The following is a 22,273-nucleotide window of genomic DNA, read 5'->3' as shown; positions in this document are numbered from 1 at the left end:
ATGAGTCTCGGCCTCTTCTCGAGCAAAGACAGTTTTGTATTTACTTTTTTCTTTTTGTGGTACCAGGGATCGAACTCAGGACTTAGCGCTTCCCAGGCAGGCACTGAGCCACTGAGCTATATCCCCTGCCCGGTTTTGTATTTACTTAACACAGCCTTTACAGAGTGGGTGCTCAGACTGTGTTACCTGATTAATAGATTTAATTTTCTACTTCTATAACTTAGCTTAATGTTTTTTGTTTGGTTTTTTGGTGCTGGGGTTTGAACCCAGACCTCACACATGCTAGGCAAGTGCTCTCTCCTGAGCTATGTGCCCAACCTCCAGTTTAGGAATTTAAAGAGGTAAAACATATACTTGTTGAAAATTTATGAACTGTAAGAAGCACGAAGAAGAAACTGTCACGCAGCAGAAATCCCTATGGTCTAGATTGGAGGTAGCCCTAGTAACATTTTAAAATTTTGTTTACCGTGAGCATGCTCACCCTTTGCATTTTTATAGGAAAGGGCTTCTTCTCTTCCTTGCATTTCTCTCCTTCACCTCTCACTCAGGTGGCGTCATGGAGGCTGCGCGCTCTTGCCGGCAGGATACTGGGAGCTTCTCTCTGCTTATCCCTAAGACTCAGCTCAGTGCTGCTGCTGTTTTTGTGACTTCTTCACCATTTTGTCCAGGAATTGCTTCCCCCTCTGTTCCCGGCCTTGCTTCAGAAGGGATTTAAGGAAGCCGCCTTGGGTGTGATCTGTCATCTCCTGCAGTCCCCTCTTCCCCCCCACCCCCTTCTTTTCCTGCTCCTCCCTCTCCTCCTGCTGTGGTTCCCCTCTTAAAGGCCCCTGGGCCACTCTGGCCTTTCCATCCTGACCTGATTGTCCCTGCAGCTCTGTAGAGCTGTTTGAAATGAAGCACACACCATCCCAGGAGTACGAGGCCATTTAATGCTCCTCTGCTTTGATCTTTTTGAAATACCCTGTTCTGTTTTCTTTCTGTGCTCTTCCCACTTTCCAATTGCAAAAACCAGTGCTATTTCCGAGTAAGATTTCAGCTTGGGCCAGATGTGGTGGTGCACACCTGTAATCCCAGCACTTGGGAGGCTGAGGCAGGAGGATCGCTATGAGTTTGAGGCCAGCCTGGGCTACATAGTTCAAGATCAGCCTAACTACACAGTGAGACCCTGTCTTAAAAAAGAAAAGATTTCACCTTAAATGCTGTCTTCTGCGTTTAGTCAGAATTACTGTTCCCTTCTTTTTAATGTCTACAGCACTTTTCTTATGTATCTTTGATTTTATTATGTTAAGTGTGTTGAAGATACAGTAATTTTTCTATCTGCTCTCTATAGAAGCGAACCTAGTCCAGTGCACTGTGTAGGATTACAGAATGAATGAAGCTCTCTATGACACTAGTCTTTTGATTTCGTTAATTATAATTTGTTAGGAGAATGCCAGGTGCAAGCTGTGATGAAAACAGTAATGATCAAGTGCTAACATTATTGCGTGCTTATTGTGGGTACATGCTCTTCTGCGTGCTTTATGTGTATTAACGTGCTTGACGCATACAGGAGCCCCGTGAGTATAATAACCTCCCGTTACCGGCCTCACTGTGCTCAGTCCCCTGGGTAGGAGGCGGCAGAGGTGGAGTTTGGGTTCCAGCAGATCGTCTGCAGAGCCCGTGCTCCCAGCCGCTCCCCTGCACTGTGAGTTCCGAGTTGGGATCCTGTATAGGAGTTTGCTTAAGGAAGCGAGCAGGACTGGAGTTGCTGGCGGTCTGGCACCTCCTGCGCTGTGTTTTGTTCATACTTTCTTTGCCATCTGGAGCCAAGCCAGGGTGCTTCCCGTAACCTCCTGGGAAGATTGGCCAGGTGTGAGGTCCACTTTCCTCCTGCAGGATACCTCCTGAAATGAGAGAAATGTTGTCACTAAATGGTTTGGTATTTTTGTTCTCAGGATGGGGGTTCCTTGGATCAAGTCCTGAAGAAAGCTGGAAGAATTCCTGAGCAAATTTTAGGAAAAGTTAGCATTGCCGTGAGTATGTTGTGAAGTTTTTCTTCCAGGTTCTTTCATTGATAATGACTTCATAGAAAATAGTAAGGGGGAATGTGGGAAGTCAAGGAAGGGAACTTTATTTTTAAAGGGGAGTTCATTAGCGAGGCATGGTGGCACATACCTGTAATCTTAGCAAGTGGGAGGCTGAGGCAGGAGGATTGCAGAGGCCAGTTTAGGCTTCATAGTTCAAGGCCAGCGTGGACAAATTAGTGAGACCTTGTCTCAGAAAACCAAACCATGCTGGGTAGGGTGGTGCATACCTGTAATCCCAGCACTTGGGAAGCCGAATCAGGAAGATTGCTATGAATTCGAGGCCAGCCTGGGCTACGTAGTGAGACCCTGTCTCAAAAAAAAACAAAACCAAAACCAAACCAAACAAAAAACCCAAAACCAAACCAAAACAGAAAAATCCTAAAAGGTGTGTGTGTATGTTCTCACTAGCATTTTCTTTGTCTAGAGTCTGGATACAATATTAACTCATTAGAATGAGAAAAGGGACTTTTTTATATTAAAATCTGTGTCTGATAAACAGGTCAAGGTATCTGAGAAAAGTTCCATTTATACTATCAGAACCTTTTTTTTAAGATTGTAGATTTAGAAAAATAAAAATGAGGGTGGGGATTTAGCTCAGCGGCACAGTGCCTGCCTGGCAAGCGCAAGGTCATGAGTTTGATTCCCAGTACCGGAAAAAAAACAAAAAAAAAACAAAAAAAAAGAAAAAAATGGATGCATAGTCTTACTTACAAGTTGCTTAAACTTTTAGTAATTAATTTCACTTAATAATACTTGCTCAGGGTGATGGTATATACTTGTAATCCCAGCACTTGGGAGGCTGAGACAGCAGTATCTTGAGTTTGAGATCAAGCTGGCCTATGTATCAAGACACAGTCTAAAAAAAACCAAATGAAGTGATGACCATGTAAAAGATGGTCGTTCGGTTATGCAGTTGACTAAGTGAAACAAGGGGATGTAGCTCGGTGGCCAAGGACTTGCCCAGTGTGTGTAAGGCCTGAGGTTCAGTTCCCAGCACTGCCAAAGATAAATAAAACAGAAAAGAAAGGGAGGCGGGCAAGTTTGTGGCCATTGTTACGTGGAAGCTTTACTTTTGACGTTCCCTTCTCCTCTAGGTGATCAAAGGCCTGACATACCTGAGGGAGAAGCACAAGATCATGCACAGAGGTAAGAAATCACTTGCTGGTTATGTTTTGCATTTTAGTTGAAACCTAAAGGCTATTGGGTCCTCTCTTTTTGTCTGTTGTTTTGCTGAAGATAGAAGCCCTTGAATAATGTTTTTAATCTCTGGCCTAGGCCTTGTTTATAGTCTCACTGCCCTGTTTCTCTCTACCACGTGCTTGCTGTGGACCACATTCTGCTTTGCTGTGGAGACCGCTAAGTTCATTTCTGTTCTAGAGGGAGGAAGGTTTCACTCCTCCTCAGATCAGTTCTCTCTCCTTCTCTTTGTGCCTAGTGCAGCCCCCACCCTGGCAGGGCCGCCGTCTGCCCTTTGGGGAGTGCGCACCCCCTGGCCAGCCTGCGAGGGGAGCCGGACCCTGAGCCGTGCCTGTGTGGCCGGCTGCTCTGGCTCCTGCTGTGCGGCTCTGTCCAGAAGCCCTGCACAAATCAGCCGTAAGGCAGAGCTCGGCTTGGAGTCCTGAGTTAGGTTAGGAAGAGAGCGGTGGGTCTTTCTGTCCTTAGGCGTCCTGGCTGCCAGCAGGTTCTGCCTCTGGTGCAGCTGTAAAATGTTCGGATGAACTTAAACTCCATTTCTTCTCATTCTGACTCTAAGGGAAAATGCGCAAGAGTAAGGAGGTTTTTGTCTGTGTCTCCAAGTTTTACTTTTATTGGCTGATATTTATTTGCGGGCAAGAACTTCATGATTGTTTCAGTTACCTTTTGCTATATGTAACAAAGCACTCAAAGTTGAGCAATTTTTTTTTTTTTTTTTGGCTTCTTTTAGGCAGGGTCTCGCTATGTAGTTCAGGCTAGCTTTGCATTCATCATGTGGTCCAGGCTGGCCTCCAACTCGTGATGACCCTCCTGCCTCAGCCTCCCGAGTGCTGGGATGACAGGCGTACACCATAAGTTGAGCAGTTAAAAAACACAATAATTTGTTACTTTCTAGCATTCTGTGGGCTGGCAGGGCCTCTTTTCCCACGTGATCCCCCCATGGGCTAACGCTTCCTTCTTCCAGTGATGGTCCTAGTGTAGCAGAGACCATACCTGGCACTCAGGTGTCCTCTCAGCTTCTGTTTGGATCAGCGTGTTGACATTTTATTGGCCAAAGCAAGTGGCATGGCAAAGCCAAGAATCAAAAAGTGGTGCAAAGACTCCATCTCTTGCTGGTAGCAGGTGCAGAATATTGTGGCCCGTTTTTTTGCTCTTTCACAAAGTCTTGAGTGCTGTTTACTAATATAAGCTTGGCTAAAGTATTTAGCTTTCCCAAATCTCAGGAAAATAGAGAAATCAAAGCTTGCCACAAAAGGCTAGGAAGATTAACGAAGATAATACCTACAAAGCCCAGAGAACAGTGCGAAGTGTTAGCTGCTGCTCAGCAGACAGGTGAGGAGAGGGTTTGGTGATTACCTGTTTCTGGTTTAACTTGGTTTCAGCTTCTTGAAACTGAGTCATTAAAAGGATGCTGGGGAAGCTCAGAATCCGTTGAGGAGTGAAATCTGCAGGTCCTGGTAGGGCAAGGGCAGCGCTGCTCTGGGCGGAAGGTGGTCCCCGGGCGGAACAGCAGCTGCTGCGGTGGGCAGCTCACTGTTTTGGCAGGGGAAGCGCAGGCATGGTGCTGGGGGAGACCAGGTGTGTGCAGGTGCCGTTGGATAATGGTCTTTCCAGCTAGGCAGTGCCTCCTCTGCTGGGCCCATGTGTCCTGCCCCAGGGAGAGACCTCGGCTGCGTTCTGCACGTGGCGGGCTTTCTGCCTGACCGGTGCATCCACCCAGGGTGGGGATGCAGAGGGAAGCAGGTCTCACTCTTGACCCTGAGCGACCGTCTGCCAGCACGGAGCAGGCCCCGCACCGCCCGGGTCCTCAGCACTGGAGCTCCACAGCCTGTCTGCACTTCACGGTGGGGGCTATCCCGGGGCTGTTCTGGTTCTCTCCTTTGCGGTGCAGTGAGCGAGGCCGTCTCTGCTGTCGGCCTGCTGCCTGCAGTTTGTGCGCTGTTGCTGAGGGCTGGCGCGAGGACTGTGCCCCGGGGAACGTGCATTTCTCCACATCCCCAAGCTGCTCCGGAGGGTGTAGGTGGGTACTGTACACGCTCCTTCACGCTTAGTCCTCCGCACAGTCTCCTCCCTCATCTGAGACAGGCAATTCATAGTTGTAAAATATTTATAGAATACCTGCCAAGTGCGAGATGCTGGATGAATCACCATGGAGGCCATAAAGGCAGCTCATAAATGAATTGTGGCTTCCAGGGGGAAGAGACTGATCTGTAAACGACTCTAGTGTACAGTGGAACATAACCAATGTCATTTTTTATGCATGAGTCATTACCTTGCCAACTTGAAGCAGAATCTGATGCGACATAATTTATTAGTCAGAATTCTTTGGTTGTGTCAGAATTCAAGTTACTAATCAGAAGAGGGATTGTGTTGGTTTGAGTCGCCAGGAAGTCTGAAGACAGGGATGAAGGATGGAGTGTGAGACCGCAGTCACCTCTCGGCCTTGCTCCTTCTCATGGAGGCTTCCTTCTCTGTCAGGATGTCCTCACTGAGAACACAGTGGCCCTGCCTAGCTCCAGAGAGACCTACTTCAGTGCTCCCTACCCAGGGAGAGCCCCGCCTACTCTCTGCGGCCTGCTGATTGGCTCTGGTGACAGCATCTGCCCATGAGAGAGCCAATCCCTGCAGCCAGGGGCTGGCACTGTCTGGCCGGCTATATGCTTATGCCTGGGGTAGGGTGCGCAGAGCCTCTTGATTGGATTGCCACCGTCCTGCGTTAGCTAGCTCCTGCACCTCCAGTAGAACATACAGTACTTATAAAGGGTGTTATCTTTCTCTCCCATCTGTTTCTCACAGACTACAGCCATCGCTTCTGATTTTGCAGTCTCGTGTCAGAGAGAAGGGCTGTGCTGGGCTTCTGGGAGGAGGCTGAGGAGACTCTCCTGGGTCAGGTGCCCACACTGCTGTGGCGCCCGGCGGGGGGACAGGCCCTGTGAAGGACCCGCAGGGCTGGTGGCCCTGTGGTGGGCAGGGCTGTGGCTGTCATTCTGCACCGAGAGCTTCGGGGCCCGAGGGGGAAGGAGTGCCTGCCCCGGAGCAGCTGTGTGGAGGGAGGTGGTTCTCCTGCTGGACTGACAAGGACTGTGCTGTCCTCTCGTCACGGACGCTGTCTTCTGAGTGATTTCTGTCACCATGTGTCCCCAGCCAGGCGAGAAGCCTGACCTTCTCACCTTCTCTCTGGACTTGATTTCTGCTCAGCCATGACCCAGGCACAAACGGCGACGCCTTGGTCTTCTGCATCCAGGTCACCACAGACGGAGTGCGTGGCCTGACTAGAGATCCTCGTTTGAAATGAACCCATGGTCCACGTGTCTCCTTTTGCTGGGTCTTTTATCCCCTCTCCTCCTGCAGAGCAGAGTCACTGGCAGTGGGCAGAAAGAGGATTTTAGCTCATTTCTGGCTTGAGTAGCAAGTGGTAGGAGCCTAGGTGGTCAGCATGGCTGGCCTGACTGCAGTGGACCAGCCTCGCGCTAGGTTGGGCTGTAACCCGGTTAGTGTGTGTGGGGTGCTGCTTCCACGTGGGCTTCTCTTGATGGGGAGGTTCCTTCTGGCAAGGAACTTCATCGCGGCTGTTCACTGTTCATGCGTGTCACGCGGGACCACCCTGTCCCAGTGTGTCAGTCAGGGTTTACCAGAGGAACAGATACAACACAAGGTATACGAATGTACAAGAAATGACAAGTTTGGCTTGCGATGGCCAGCCACAGAGTCGGGTGAGGAGGTGTGCAGAGGGTGTCTCACGCCTGGAGCTCACTGCAGCGTCTGCAAGTCCGTATCAGGAGGCTGATGGGTCTGCGACGGAATGCTGAAGAATCTACGATGAAGGCCGCAGAGCCTACACCAGAAGGCCGAGGAGTCTCAGGCGGAAGCGAACGGTCTGCACCAGAAGCCAGGAGATGACGACCAAGATGCAGGCGAAGACTGGAGCTCCTCTGAAGAGCCAGCAGTCAGTCCCTCCTCATTTCCCTTTTATGGTACGCAGCCTACCCGCCCTGAGGGTGCTCTACACCCACACCGTCTCCTGCCTCCCTCCTGCACAGGCTCAGGCGGAATACAAAGGGAGGGCCCTGGCTCCCTGGAGTCGCACAGTTAACCCAAACTTCTCAAGTGGACACAACAGCACCCCAGAGCAGGAAGAGGGCGTCCTTTTCACCCAGGATAGAGCTGCTGAGTACTCAGTTAAGCTTTTAGATGCCTCCAGTTGACTCGGTGTACCAACCACAGCACCCCTGTCACGGGCTTGCTAGGAACGAGAGCAGGGACCCCCAGGTCCCGGAGCTTTCCCCAGCACCGCCCTCTTCCCTGCCCTTCCAGGTCCCTCTCCTCCTATCCTGCTTGCCTCTCTTCCCTCGCGTAACTGTCTCTGTGGCTTTTGCCACATCCTCTGTTAAAAGTTCAGGCCACTTGTTGGAATGGCGTGTGCTGACACCGCCGTCCTGCGCTCTTGCGAGCTGTGTGCGTGAGTGCACTCTGCAAGGCCGAATGGCAGGCTGCGGCGGAACCGCAGCAGGACGGGCCCACTGGGGAGGGCCGTGCTCAGCCTCGCCCAGCAGCCATCTTGGGGGGCAGCGGAGCCTCCCTAGTCCCTGTAGCTCGGACGCTGTTTGCACAGCACACCTGATGGCTCCGTCCTGGTCTGCCCTCGTGCTGCTGTGAGAGGGCAGCGGGCCGGCCCAGAGGAGAGCAGGGGCAGCGGGTGGCAGTGCCGGGCTTGAACTCAGGCGGTCAGTCTCTTTAGCCAGGGCTCCCTCTTGCTTGCACACCAAGGCGACAGCCCAGTGGGCACGGCACACGCCTGTCCCCAGCATGGTCCTGGCCTGCTGCCGCTCCATCCCCACACACGTGACCTTGGGTGCTGAGGACAAGGACTCTTCCTGTGTGTACCCCTGGGGCCTGTCCTAACACGAGGCATGGGGAGGGGTGTTAGTCCTAACACGAGGCCGCGTGGTCACACTGTTTGCTGTGGTCCCCCCCCCCCCCCCCCGTCACGGCAGCACCTTGCACTCTGTGCTCACACCTGGCTTTGGGTTTGTTTTCTTTGAGGCTCATAGACCACCTGACACTGCACCTTGTCCCGTGCCTTCTTCCTTGTCTGTCTTCTCACACTAAAAATACACGCTTCCCAACAGCGGGGACTTGTGCAGTTTGTCGTTGCCACCTCCCTGCACGTGGTGGGTGCTTGGGACCATGCAGTGAGCCAGATGGCTGAGGAGCGTGGAGCCCACAGGCGGGCAAAGGACGGGTCAAGTGTCAAAAGGTCTGGGCTCTCCTTGCTGCGTTACTTGGTGTTTGCTCTGTGGCCTTGAGCCAGTTCTTGTGACGTGGGATAGGCAGGAACGTCTCAGTTACGGAAATTAGAACCGAGGCAGCAGTGAGAATGTACAGACAAAAGCTTTAATTCACAAGGAAGAGAAAATGAGGACTAGCCACGTGTGGTGGCCCACACCTGAAATCCCAGCACTCTGGGAAGCTGAGGCAAGAGGATCACAAGTTCCGGTTCAGACTGGACAGTTCAGGGACTTAGTAAGACTCTGTCTCAAATAAAGAAAAAGAAGGGCAGGTGCAGCTCATTGCCAAGGCCCTGGTTCAGTGTCCATGATGGGGTGTGTACACACACGCATCCTGCGCCGGGCATGGTGGCACACGCCTGTAATCCCAGCCCTTGGGGGCTGAGGCAGGAGGATCGTTTCAAGTTCGAGGCCAGCCTGGGCTACAAAGTGAGCTCAAGGCCAGCCTGAACTGCAGTGACACCCTGTCTCAAAAAGACAAAAAAACCCAAAAAACCAAAAAACCGAAAAAACACACACGTATCCTGTTAGTCTCCGGTCTGTGTTTTAGCAGGTGTGGAGGTCTTATCATCTGTGCTTGTGTGCTTCCCTTATGATGCAGCCGCAGACACTGTCTCACCAGGAGTGGTTGAAGAAATACACTTTATTTTTTTGAAGCAGGGTCTTGCTGTGTAGTTCAGGCTGGCATTGAACTCACAGCGATCCTCCTGCCTCAGCCTACCATGTGCTGGGATGACAGGCATGCACTACCACACCCAGTTTAAACAGACCTTGAAAACTTGACTGTTCGTGGTAACAGACTCCTTCCTGTGGGTCATCTGACTGAGTCTGGCAGGCTCAGAAATTTGTTTCTGTCCTGCTTCTCCGGCCTCTGGTCACGTCACCCCTGTCCTTCTCCAGCCCTGGAACAAGGGGGACATGGGGCTTGGCGTCTAGTGTGTGCAGAGCGAGAGCTGCCTCCTGGGGACGATGTGCTCCTGGACTCGCGGCCAGGGCTGCCGGTCTGGCCGGCCCCTCCCCTCCCAGCCGGCCCGTGTCACCTGCCTAATGCTGTCCCTCCCCCTGCAGATGTCAAGCCCTCCAACATCCTGGTCAACTCCCGCGGGGAGATCAAGCTCTGCGACTTCGGGGTCAGCGGGCAGCTCATAGACTCCATGGCCAACTCCTTCGTGGGCACCAGGTCCTACATGTCGGTATGGACAGCAGGTCCCATTCTGTAGGCTGCTTGACGGGGCAGAGACAGCCGCGATACGAAGCCAGTCTAGTGCTGGGCGCCAGAGGTGCCAAGGAGGCCCAGAGGCCCTCGCCAGGGTCAGGGCTGTGAGATGACCTCGGCCTGTCACAGGCCTGGGCGGCGTGCACCTGGGCTTGTAACCCACGAGGCGGGTTTGCAGCCTCCCAGCTCCAGGCCTGGCTTTATCCGAAGAGGCCAAGTCCCAGTTGCCTCTGGACCTCTTTCCTGGCTGTCCCCATTCCCAGAGGGCCTGCCGCCTCGCCACGGACTGGGCCACCTCTGCTTTTCTGTTAGCAGCAAACAGCGCCACTGCTGGGGCAGAGACCGACTTCTGACTCCTCCCCTCCCTGTGCGCTTGGCTGTCCGCAGCTCCTCAGCGTCTCCATGGTTCCCTCACTCCTGCGTCCTCCTCCCTCCCCTCCTCGTCCTCCTCGTGCTCCTCCTCGTCCTTGTCCTCCTCCTCCTCCTTGTCCTCCTCCTCCTCGCTGTACCTCCCAGTCCCCTGACCCTGCTCGGCCAGCACCTCTCTCGTCCCCTGTGCGGCTGGCTCCCACTGCCACAGAGCACGCTGTAGCCGTCCCCAAGCCTGCGAGCTCTGTGGAGCAGAGCCAGGGTGCCGATGTCCCTCGTCCCTGGGGACTGACGTGGGACCCAGCAGGCAGGTGATGCAGTGGGGCCTGGTGGGGGCCGGTGTGTGCAGGCCCCTGGGAGTGCCTGGGTGCGCCTGGTGGGGAGGGAGGAAGAGGCAGGACCGGCTGAGCAGAGCAGAGCGGAGGGGTGGGGAGGAATGCGCCCAGTCTGCAGAGGGGAGGCGGGTCTCAGGTGGGGGCAGCAGGGCCAGGAGGCTGAGTGCAGCTGTCCTTGCTTGGTCTCCTTTGAGTGGTCAGTTGCTCCTTCCTGCAAAGATCTCGCCAGGGACGTGATCTGACCTCTTCCTCCCCCCTCCCGGTCCTCCTCCCTCTCCCCGTCCTCCTCCTCCCTCTCCTCATCCTCCTCCTCCCTCTCCCCGTCCCCTTCCTCCTCCTCCTCCCTCTCCCCATCCTCCTCCTCCTCCTCCTCCTCCCTCTCCCCATCCTCCTCTTCCTCCTCGTCCTCTTGTCCTCGAAGGGCAGGGTTGGAGCCAGCTGCCCCACCCTTTGTGCAGGATCCTGCCGTCCTGTCCTTCCTGCCCTGTCACAGCCCTCGCGCTGCGGCCATCCCTGCCCCTCCACAAGCCATTGCATGGTGCCGCTCTCTTCGCCCCGGCCCTGCCGGCCCCTTTGCTGCTTCCCTGAGAGGCTGGAAGCTGAGCCGCTCACACCCCGGCCTGGCTGCCCGCCCTCAGGTCCCACAGCGGTGACTAGGCCTGGAACTTACGACAGGGAGCCGTGGCTGGGTTTTCGCACGTAGGTGGTCAGTCCAAACTAGTCCAGGTCAGAGTGAGTGGCCAGCACTGTGGGAGAAGTTCATTTGAGGTCTAAATAAATGTCCTATGGTCAGAGTACAGGTTTAAAGGTTTCGCAGTGTCCTTGAAATACACGTGCCACCCGAGATACGTGACCCCCAGTCACAGTGGTGCTTCTGCGCAGCGCTGTATACTTCTTTCTTTCTGACTCTTCCCACGAATGTCAGCCGTCTTTGTTCAGGACTTGTGACAAGTGACGTACATGTTCATTTTCATTTGGTTTCGCCTCTGCAGCGATGCCAGTGGCAGAGGGGCTCTTCTGTCATGTCCGTGCTACTCTTACCAGCAGCAGTCCTGTTTGGTCTCTTAGCCTTGGCTCCTTTGTGCCTTTATCCGTTGCACCACCCCATTCACGGTCCATGTTTCATAAGCTTTGTATTTGAGCCTCAGGCAGCAAGATGAACCTGTCAGACTGGGCTTTTTAGACATGCAGCCCTGGGTCTGGAGGGTGGCAGCCAGGCGGGGCAGAGCCGCGGTGGGCCCAGGGCAGGTTACAGGGAGAGGACAGAGAGGAGGTTCCGAGCCTGAGTCCGCGAGCGTCTAGTGAACACGGCCTCGGGGTGGCTGAGACCGCAAACCCAAGAGGGAGGGGGGCCCTGAAACGGCCGGGAGCCGCACCGGTGACTGCCCCGCACCTCTCGCAGCCAGAAAGACTGCAGGGCACCCACTACTCGGTGCAGTCGGACATCTGGAGCATGGGGCTGTCTCTGGTGGAGATGGCCGTGGGCAGGTACCCCATCCCGCCTCCGGACGCCAAGGAGCTGGAGCTGATGTTCGGGTGCCAAGTGGAAGGAGATGCGGCCGAGACGCCACCCAGGCCCAGGACCCCCGGGAGGCCCCTCAGCTGTGAGTGGCTGCTGTGCTTCTAGCTTGGGGGAAACTTGTGCCTAGTTCGGGAGCAGTTGGATCCCTGCACTTGCTGGTTTTTTTTTTTTTTTTTCCCAGTAATGGGAATTGAACTCACGACCTTGCGCTTGCCAGGCAGGCGCTGTGCTGCTGAGCTCAGTCCCCAGCCCCTCATGCACCTTCTGGCAGCCCTGCCTCCGTTTTGTGTTGAGGTCTTGCTATGTAGTAGAGGCTGGCCTTTAACTTGTGGTGATCCTCCTGCCTCAGCCACCCAAGGGCTGGGATTACAGGTGTGCTGCCCGTGCCCGGCTGTGCCCGTCTGGATGCCAGGCTGTGGCCGGGGAGTGGCGGGGCAGGGGTCTGCAGGTGGGGCTGGGAATCACTGCTGGGCCAGCAGCTTCCTGCCATTTGCTGAGTGCCCGCTTTGTTCCAGGCTCTGAGCTTAGCACGTTTTGAGACAGGGTCTCGCTCTGCAGTTCAGGCTGGTCTGGAGCTCACTTTGTAGCCCAGGCTGGTCTCAAACTTGCAACGATCCTCCTGCCTCAGCCTCCCGAGTGCTGGGATGGCAGGCATGCGCCACCATGCCCAGCTAGCACATATATTACTTGCTTTTTAATCATGACATTGTTCGGCGGATTCATTGTTTATTGAGATAAATTCACATAGCATAAAGTTGACACTTTAAAGCACAGAGTTGCGGTGGGCGTGCAAGTGCAGACCATACCGCAGCACTTGGGACCCGAAGTTTGAACCCAGCCTGCGCTGGCATAGCTCACTGCAGAGGCCCTGGGTTCAGTCCCCAGGTGTGCATGCACACGCGTGTGCACACACACGCACGACTCGCTGGTTCGTAGTGTATTTATGTTATGCAGCTATCACCGCTCTCTCCAGAACATTTTCCATCGCCCCAGAAAGAGCCCACCGGCACCAACAGCCGCTGCCAGCCGCCCCACCCCCACCCCGCCTGGGCAGTAGCTCTTCTGGCTGTGCACGTTGCTATGATCTGTCATAAGGACGAAGGGAGGAAACTGAGGCACAGAATGTTCAGCGTGCCACGTCCACCCGCCACAGTGATAAGCACGCCTCTGCCTCCATGAGGCCCCCTTGGAGAGCTGGCATGTAGAGGGGGAGCGGGACCGAGGGGGCTGGTGGCTGTCACTGGGGGCCGGGGGTTTGGGTCGGGATCTTCAGCCCTCACTTGCTCCTCTCACTAGAAGGAAGGAAGAGGCTGATGAATCACTGTCCTTCTCTGCTTTAAAAACTCAGCTCTGTGGGGGCTGGGGATATAGCTCAGCGGCACGAGCACCTGCTTGGCAAGTGCAAGATCCTGAGTTCAATTCTTGTGCCAAAAAAGAAACCCAGCAGCTCAGTTCTTTGTCTCAGTAATCACCCAGTTGGCAGAAGCTTGCAAACCCAGGACGTGGCAGGGCTCAGGCCGTGTGCGGCCATGGCCGTGGCAGCCCCGTGTTCTGCTTGTCCTCCCGTGCTTTGCCTCCTGCTCAGATGTAGCCACCTGTCCGTTCTAAGTGTGCTTCCTTTTTATGAAACCTGTAGCGTATGGAATGGACAGCCGGCCCCCCATGGCGATTTTCGAGCTGCTGGATTACATAGTGAATGAGGTGAGGATGGCGGGCTCCTCGTTCGAGTGTCTGTGCTCCTCTTAGGGAACACCCGGCTAACGGGTGGGCTGGGAAGCCAAGTGCTTCCCGCAGGGGTCCCCGGGTGATTGTGCTGTGGGGTGAGTGGCTGCTGTAGAAACTGCTATCTCCTTCTCAGGGATGTCCCCCTCCAGCAGGGGATGAGGGGCTGGCCTGGGGGAGCGCAGGGCTCAGCAGCAGAAGCAGGAGGCCCAGCTGGGAGGGGGCAGGTTCTGGCGTGCTTGGGAGGCAGCTGGGGTGCCCAACTGGCTGGAGTCTTAGGTACAGGGTAGCACCCCAGTCCTGCCTTCCTCGAGACTTTCTTACCATTCCATGAAACCAGACCCCAACAGGCTCAAAAAGGTCCCCTAGTCCACTACAAGCTCAGGGGAAAAGCCCTTGGTCCTAAGCACTGGCCTGTCGTCGACCTCAGATCAGAAGGACAAGTTAGTAAGAGGTGTCAGTCATCCCTTCTTGAGATGGGAGTTTTACTATGTCACCAGGCTGGCCTGGAACTCCTCTTGTCTCAGCCTCCCCTAGATCTGAGATCCGTGCACACTGCTGCACTGAGCTAGTGTTTCATTTTTATTCTCGAGTCGCTTGTTGATGTGAGGTTACACATCAGAGCAGTGACATCCTGGGCCCTGTTGGAGGTCAGCTTCTCCCAGCAGAGCGATGCACAGCTCCTGGCACAGGTCATGCAGTGGACTCGCCTTTCCTGGGCCATGTGGTAGAGCAGCGTTAGCCTTGCACGGTGTACCCGGAAGGCGGATGTGTGGCTGTTCTGGCCAGAGACCTAAAGACAGCCTCGCTTCTGCAGGGTACAGGTCATGTCCTTCCAGGCCCAGCCTTCTGCCAGACGATGCTTTCTTAACTTCCCTCTGGCTCTCCAGGCTCAGCAAAGATAGGGGCTTGGGGTTTATTTCTGCAGAGTGGTTGGGCCTGAGCTGCCTGTTTTGCACGTCCCGTAGCTGCTTCTGTTAGAAACTGCTAGCGGCAGTTCCAGGCCAGCCACACTCTTAGAGCTGTGCTCAGAGGTCAGTGGCGCAAGCTCCGCACTTCATAAGAATAAACAGAACTGAGGCCCATGGAGTGAGGAGGATTTGTCACTCGGCAGACATGCGGTGCTGAAACACTTCCCGTGCTCCCAGTTCTTACTGTGCCTCAGGACAGCTAGGAGCTGTGAGGGACAGCACTGCCTGGGGGCGGGACGGCCAGAGAGAGGCTGGAGGGAGGCTGGAGGGAGGGAGCCAGCGTTTCTCTCACCTTGACCTGTGTTCGCAGCCACCTCCAAAGCTGCCCAGTGGAGTCTTCAGCCTGGAGTTTCAGGACTTTGTAAATAAATGGTAAGTCTGCTCCTTGTCTGGAGGAGCTTGGGTGTAGCACACGCCTGGCATGTGTGAGGCCCTGGGTTCAATCTGCAGCACCACGAATAAATCAAAGTAAAAATCATGCAGGCTGCCCGAGATTGGCCGGCCTTCCCACCCCATTCCTGAGGGCCGTTTTGCTGCAGGCACGGTGGTGCCCTCTCCCCTCCAGCAGCTGCCGTAGCTTTCTTGCCAGTGCCAGGACCTATGGCTTGGATGATGGCTGCTGCTTTAGTGCTTGCCCTGCAGGGATGGGCTCTTTGCAGGCAGCAGGGCTCCTTGTTTCCAGGCTGGGCTCCAAGTGCTCCAGCCTTGGGCGCTCAGGCGTAAGCCAGCTCCCAGCCCCTTGCCGGACGTGTAATGGTACGTGGGCAGAAGTGGAGGGGCTCAGTGCCCCTCGTGGTCGGGGGTGGCCCAGCTCGAAGCACTCACTGCCTTTCTTCCTTCCAGCCTCATAAAAAACCCTGCGGAGAGAGCAGACTTGAAGCAGCTCATGGTAAGGCCACGCCTGCTCACGTGCTTGGTCTCCCTCTCTGTCATCTGCCCAGGACCTCCAAGCCCGGGCTGCAGGGTCCCCAGTGTAGCTCCCGCCCCACATCAGTTCACAGGAGCTGGGGTCCCTGCGTGGGGCTGCTGGAGGGGCGGAGGGAGGCTGTGCGGGCCCTACCGTAGCACTGGCGGGCTCCAGTGGATGTCTGGCTACGCCTGAGGTCTGCCCAGCACGGAAGCAGGGTCCAGGCCTGCGCTGGCCTTGCTGCCACCTGACTCTGAGACTCAGTCTCGCGCCTGGTGGCCTTTGAAACACTGTTTCGTCTCCCTGTGCTCGTGTGCAGGTTCACGCCTTCATCAAGCGCTCCGACGCCGAGGAGGTGGACTTCGCAGGTTGGCTCTGCTCCACCATCGGCCTTAACCAGCCCAGCACCCCGACCCACGCGGCTGGCGTCTGAGCTGCGGCTGCAGCACCCCCGGCCAGTGGCAGCGGCGGCTCTCCGGCCTACCGTCCCTCGCTTCTCTTCAGACGTGCATTTCACCTGTGAGCAGGACGCAGACACAGCATGCGCCAAGCTGCACTCATGCTCCTTTTCATACCGTCTTCATTGTTAGCGCCGTCACCCTAAGTGGATTGCCTTGCGCTTGGGGCTGTGTGTGTGTGGATAATCAAACACATGCCGGGCTGAACACAGTGACACTTGGTGACTGTGGTTGTTGCTGTTCCCGCTCTGTGTGGCTGGCCCGTCGCCACCGGTGTCTCCAGCTCTGGGGACACCAGGTGGCACTACCCCCTGCCAGGGGCACCTTCTTTCAGCAGAGAGGAAGGGCCTCAGAGTCCCGTTCCCGGCAGCGCATGGGACGCATGCTGTGCTGCTGTGACTCAAACATCGTGGGAAAGGACAGCGCGTTATTTTTTGCTTTTGATGTAGAATTCAGGAATTTCCATCAATTCTAGCCAGAGCCCCTCACTGCCATGAAAGCCGGGGCTTCACCAGCCTGTCACCTGGTGATCGGGAGACTTCTGGTCGTGTCTCTGTATTTATTTTTAAGTATGCCGTGTGGGTACTTGGTGTGTGTCTCTTTAGGTTTGGATTACTGTTTCTGAAATAGTGGATTTACTTTGAATGTCACAAATGGATCAAGGCATTAAACGTGTCAGATTTCTACCTTCTCCCCAATCCGAATACCAATGCTATTGTAAACAGTGTGTATAGTGCCTAAAAATTGTATGAAAATCCTTTTAATCACTTTAATCCAGATGTTTAACAAATCTAATCTCTTATTCTAATAAATATACTGTCAGATTTTAAAAAGGACAAAAGCTGTTTCTTCTTTCCAGGTAGGCTAATGACGGCAGTGCGCCCAGCCGCGCCACACCCTGCTGTGGGGTGGGCAGGAGGAAGCCTTGGTGGGGACCCACATGGTGCGTTCAGGGTGGCAGCGCCATGTCCTGGGATCCCAGGCTGGGGACTCGGGCAGCACTTCCTCTGTCCCCAACAGCACAGGGCCCACTTTTCCTCCCATCTCTATCCTGGGAGATCAGGGTCGAGAAGTCTGAAACTCCCAAAGCCTTTCTCACACAAGCGCTCATTTCCATCCGCGGGCTCCAGCATGGGCTCATGGAGCCCAGCAGCGCCCCCTGCCGGCGACGGCTGCTGGGTCCTTGTGCAGAGCAGTGGTTCCCTCCTCGCTGGCAGCACTTCCCATTCAGCTGCTCCTCCCAGGGGAGAAGCCCTTCAGAGCTGCTGTCAGCCGTGGGAAGAGGCAGTGGATCCCAGAAGGAAGCTACATCCCACAGTCTCTGGGCTTCTCTCTTCCTCTGCAAAATGACTTCCAGAACTTCGGGAACATGTGGGGCTGCCTGATGAGTTTCTCTGCCCTTTTTCTTTTTTGAAAGGGCAGATTGTAGAAAACCAAAGCCTTTGTGTAAATAAAATTAAAGCCAGGGCAGTGGTGCGTGCCTGTCATCCTGGCATTTGGGAGGCCAAGGTAGGAGGATTGCTGTGAGTTTGAGGCCAGTCTGGGCTATACAGAGAAACCCTATCTCAAAAAACAAAAATGAAAAAGCCGATTTCATTTGAGATGAAAAACAGAACCTGTGTACTGTCCCGAGTAGGCAGTTGCCCTCCAGCTGCCAGGGATACTGCTGGGATTTAAGGATCAGCCAGCCGTTCTCAATCAACAGACTAACCTACGCCTCTCCAACACAGAAACATGCAGGCTGAAGTTAAAAGCCCATAGCCTGTGTTTCGGTAATGAGAGGAAGCCACTGACACTGACAATGTCTTATTTAAACGAATAAACTGGGCCAGATACAGTGGCATACGCTTGTAATCCCAGCTACTTGGGAGGCTGATACAGGATGACTGCAAGTTTCACCACAGCCTGGGCAACTAGGGAGACCCTGGTTCAAAACAAAAAGCATTGGGGAACGTAGTTCAGTGGGCCAGGTCTCATCCCCAGCACCATAAACAAAATGAATAAGCTGCACCCTTACCAGGAAGGATAACACCGGCATTTGAATGCTTTCTTGCTTGGTGTCTTTCTTGCTTGGTGTCTTTGGATGTTTAAAATTTTCTACTCATAGCCAGGCAGTGTAGTGCATGCCTATAATCCCAGCCCTCAGGAGGCTGATGCAGGAAGATTGCTGTGAGCTCAAGGTCAGCCTGGGTTAGTCAGACCCTGTCTCAAATAATTAATTCTTTACTCACTATCCAAAAATACTGCATTTTGAGAGTCAAAAAGGATTTTTTTTTGAAATTGAGACTCGAACTCAGGACTTCACGCTTGCCAGGCAGGTGCCTTTGCCTCTGAGCTATATTCCCAGCCCCCAGAAAGGACTTTTTTCTAGTGATTTTTACCTAGATTTTTTTTTTTTTCCCCTTTTTGAGACAGGTTCTCACTGTGTAGTTCAGACTGGCCTTGAGCTCACTTTGTAGCCCAGGTTGGTCTCAAACTCACAATGATCCTCCTGCCTCAGCCTCCCGAGTGCTGGGATTACAGGCATGCGCCACCACGCCCGGCCAGTACCTAGAATGATTTTGTTTTTGAGAATGATGTGCCCAGCATCAGTCTTGCAGTGTTCTGAGTTACCCTTGTGAGACTCCATTCTCAAACCTCAAACCTCCTCCTACTGAAACACTTACAACAGTGGGTTTTTTTTTTTTTGACACAGGGTCTTGCTATGTAGTTCAGGGTGGCCTTGAACTCACTACGTAGCCAAGCTAGCTTCCAATTTGCGGGCATTCGCCATCACACCTGGCTAAATCTCAACTTTTTTTTTTTGGTTCTGGAACTTGAACTCAGGACCTTGCACTTGCCAGGCAGGTGCTTGTGCTCCTAAGCTATATCCCCGGCCTTCAACTTTAAATACAGTTCTCAACAACTCTTTCTCTAGCTGTCATCTGTTTATTATAAAAATTCAACCTCCCAGGGCTGGGGCTATAGCTCAGTGACAGTGCCTGCCTGGTGAGGTTCAATTCCTGGTAACAACAACAAATAAAATTCAACCTCCCCATCCATAGGCACATTCTTCCCCTAAGGGCTGGAAGCAGGTCTGCAGCCTGCTGTTCTCAGAGGAAGACCTGCTGCTTTCTATGTGTCTGGAAGCCTGCAAACTCCAGGACCACTACAAACCTGTGATTTATCTTGAGTGCCTTTCCCCAGCGGGGGTCTCGCAGCCCCAGCTGTGTGTGTATAGGGGGGCAGTGTTCCCAGGCCAGGTGGCAGCAGCCTATGCCCCTGCCCTTCCCGTCCATCCCAAACTGTGGCCTAACTGCTCACAGGGCGCATGGCAGCAAACAGCCTTCCGTTGGTTTTCTTAATAAAAGCGTTGTTCCTGCAGCAGCCAACTTGGTTTTCAGCTCAGCCCTTTTTGCAAGAGCCAGCCTTTCTCGATAGTATTTCCAAAGGAAGCCGTTCGTAACGTGCAACACTGAATCTGACCAGATTGCAGACACCGTGCCATCCAAATGGCTCTATGTTTTTTTCATAAATTAATGTGCACCTTCTACATTCGAAGACTAACTTTATTTTCTTTTGGTACCAGGAATCGAACTCAGGACCTTGTGCTTGCCAGGCAGGCGCTTGTGCCACTGAGCTATATCCCTGGCCTTCACATGGCTCTATGTTAAGACGGCACATCGCTCCTTTTCCACGTCACTGCTTTTCTCCTCAGTACCAGTGACTGAACCCAGGCCTTACACACGTGAGCCAAGCGCTCTCCACTGAGCTACAGTCCCAGCCCACATTTTCTGTCACTAGTATTCATTCGCCACTCTGAAGCCCGGGTTACCGATGTGGCCATCTGTACACTGCACCTCCTCCCGCAGTTCTTTCTCTTTCCAGCCGGCCACGGGCCCGTGCAAGATGACCTCCATGAAGAAAGTGTGTGCAACCCAGAAGTTTAACTTCTGTGACTAACCCAGGCTCCGTCCCCTTCAGGAATCGGACTCCTCCTCCTCCTCCTCCTCCTCCTCCTCCTCCGTCATATGGCTCCTCATGCTCAACTCCAGCGCCGTCTGGTTGATTGATGCTTCGTTGTCTACGTGCACCGACATCTGTGTTACCAAGGACATCGGACATGAGGAACAAGGATACTGGCCTCAGAGCAGCACATCTTTTCCTTAAATACTTCTTACATTTTTATGTTTACTAGCCCACGTTTGCAGCACCTGCGTCCACCATGGTGAGTCTGTACATGTAGACAACGCATCTTAATTCTTTTTCGTCCCCTCCGCACCTGCTCCATCTCTTGGTTTCCTGCCCTAAAGCTCTGTCTCCATTTTTTCCTCCCAGTTCTTTTGTTCATCCCCTTTCCCTTCATCTCTGGGTTCCCTTTTCATTCGAAAAAGATCTACTTCCTCTTTTACTTTATACTTCATTTATATTTTGGGTTTCTGGCCTAAGAGAAACCACGTGATATTTACACTTGTGTGTCCGATTTGAAACATGATCTCGAGGTGGATCTATTTATCTATGAATATTTCCTGCAGCCAGCTAATTAAACTCAAAAATTCTGATCACAGGCTACAGCCCTGGGTTTCATCCCCAGCACCTTGGCACTTCCCAGAGTCCTTTGGGTTTGGTAATGTGCTTTACCACAGTTTTTGACCAAAGCAGCAAGGAGCAGAGCAGGCTGCACATTCTCTCCCTGGGCCTGTAACTGAGGAAGCTTACATCCTGTGAAGGTTCAGGTGCCGGGGGAGAGGACACCTTCCCATCGTCTCCTGTGGAACTGATCATTGATCGGAGGGCCAATTCTTCGACCTAGGAGAAAAGTGAAGGACACTTGCCTTAGTACGGCATTTCACTGGGTAATAAAGCAAATTCCTTCGGGTGCTGTAAACAGGCATCATGGCAAAGAGTGAAGACTATACTGGCTTGCTGCTGGAGGTCGGGGCACTTCTCGGCTTTCCTTGCCTTTTAAGGAGAGGAACAAAGACTGAAGGAGGCCCTTTCCCTTGGCCTGTCCAGGGGTTCCAGTTAAATTACAGCTTCCGTTCTCCCGGACTTAGCAGCTCCCAGAAGACATGCAAGTGGACCATTAAAAAGCCAGGTGTAGCTGGGAGTGGGGTACAAGCCTGTAACCCCAGCACTCTGGGAGGCACAGGCAGGAGGATCTCATTCGAACCCAGCCCAGTCAGCTTAGCCCCTGTCTCCCCTGAAAGAATTAATTAAAAAGGTCTGGCCATACAGCGCAGTGCAAAGGCCCTGGGTTCAAGCCCCCCAGTGTGGTGGGGAGCCAGGTGTCTGTCATTTTCTGGCTCTACAGAGGGCTGGATTTCATGGGCCTGAAAGCAATTTTCGGTAATGAGAAAGTGCTTGGAGGTGCTTCCTGGAGGATGAATGACTCAGTTTTAGGAGGGCACCGTGGACATACAGTCCATGATCAGTTACTTGTAGAGGGACTTCTGCAATACGGAGACACTGTTACCCCGAGGGAAAATACTTATTCGTTTGACATGTTGCAGTTACAGGGCACTTTGCAGCTTCAAGGGGCTTTTGTAAACCTCAAATCAGTCGGGTTTAAAGATCCTGAGTAAGAACGCTGAGCAGGGTTCCTGATCGTGTTACGGAGTGACCCAGGCGGGCCTAAAGCCCTCTCCTTAACGCCACGGCTCAGTAATCACTCTGAGCCGAGCTACTGGGAAGTCTAAGGTTTGGGGCAAAACTCGCCCAGGGCCCAGTACCTTCCTTCCAACAACGGAAGGATCTGCCCAGCAACATCACGCGAGAGCCACCTCAAGGCCACTGCGCAGAGTGAGAGGCGCGGCGGAGGTCTGGGCGGCCGTCAGCATTCCTGCGGCCGGGGGGCAGGCGGATCGGGGTCCACACCTGCCCGCTTCCCGGGTTTCGGCCGGGATCCCGAGGTTCGGAGGGGTGGGGCCTAGTCATCGCGAAGCGACCTCCGCGGCTGCTTCTGCCCGCGAAGCTTAAACGGCTACATCGGCGCCGCGACGGCCAGACGAGGTCCGGCGGGGTCGGCGCAGCAGGCAGCCCCGCGGAGGGCGGGGCTCGGGGGAGACGGTCGCGCAGGGCGAATGGAGGGTGGCGGGCTCACCTTGAGGCGGTTCAGCTGGTCGTGGAGGGCTGCTTTCAGCCGCAGCAGCGTCTCCTCCTCCTTGCGTAGCTCCTGCAGCCGGCTTAGCATGGCCCCGTGTCACGCCCGCGCCGTGTCCCGTTCCCCGCGCCTAGTGATGACGC

General features: G+C 54.1%; 2 protein-coding genes across 4 annotated transcripts in view; one reads left to right on the top strand and one right to left on the bottom strand.

Annotated features, from left to right (window-relative positions):
- Nucleotides 1-16,884, top strand: part of Map2k1 (mitogen-activated protein kinase kinase 1) — a gene marked incomplete at its 5' end in the record, with an annotated part of 23,427 nt that extends 6,543 nt beyond the window's left edge. Inside the window, 8 exon segments of the mRNA XM_013518952.1 lie at nt 1,935-2,012; nt 3,161-3,212; nt 9,617-9,741; nt 11,871-12,072; nt 13,627-13,691; nt 14,994-15,055; nt 15,527-15,572; nt 15,910-16,884. Coding sequence (XP_013374406.1) covers nt 1,935-2,012; nt 3,161-3,212; nt 9,617-9,741; nt 11,871-12,072; nt 13,627-13,691; nt 14,994-15,055; nt 15,527-15,572; nt 15,910-16,023 — 744 coding nt within the window.
- Nucleotides 1,143-22,273, bottom strand: Snapc5 (small nuclear RNA activating complex, polypeptide 5, 19kDa). 3 transcript variants are annotated; one of them, XM_005393702.2, is made up of 4 exons: nt 22,131-22,273; nt 20,747-20,836; nt 19,992-20,127; nt 1,143-1,883 (listed from the first exon to the last, which is right to left on the bottom strand). In XM_005393702.2, exons 1-3 carry the CDS (start codon nt 22,218-22,220, stop codon nt 20,008-20,010), a joined length of 300 nt encoding a protein of 99 aa, XP_005393759.1. In that variant the 5' UTR covers nt 22,221-22,273; the 3' UTR covers nt 1,143-1,883; nt 19,992-20,007. The 3 variants fall into 3 exon arrangements, with proteins under 3 accessions (XP_005393759.1, XP_005393760.1, XP_013374407.1); XM_005393703.2 differs by lacking the exon at nt 1,143-1,883 and adding an exon at nt 10,823-11,214; XM_013518953.1 differs by lacking the exon at nt 1,143-1,883 and having other exon boundaries at nt 19,909-20,127.

Source organism: Chinchilla lanigera, unplaced genomic scaffold (assembly GCF_000276665.1).
Source record: "Chinchilla lanigera isolate Chin_1 unplaced genomic scaffold, ChiLan1.0 scaffold00049, whole genome shotgun sequence".
Lineage (NCBI taxonomy): Eukaryota > Metazoa > Chordata > Mammalia > Rodentia > Chinchillidae > Chinchilla > Chinchilla lanigera.
Note: the sequence above shows the minus strand (reverse complement) of the source record. Positions and strands in the feature narration are given on the sequence as shown.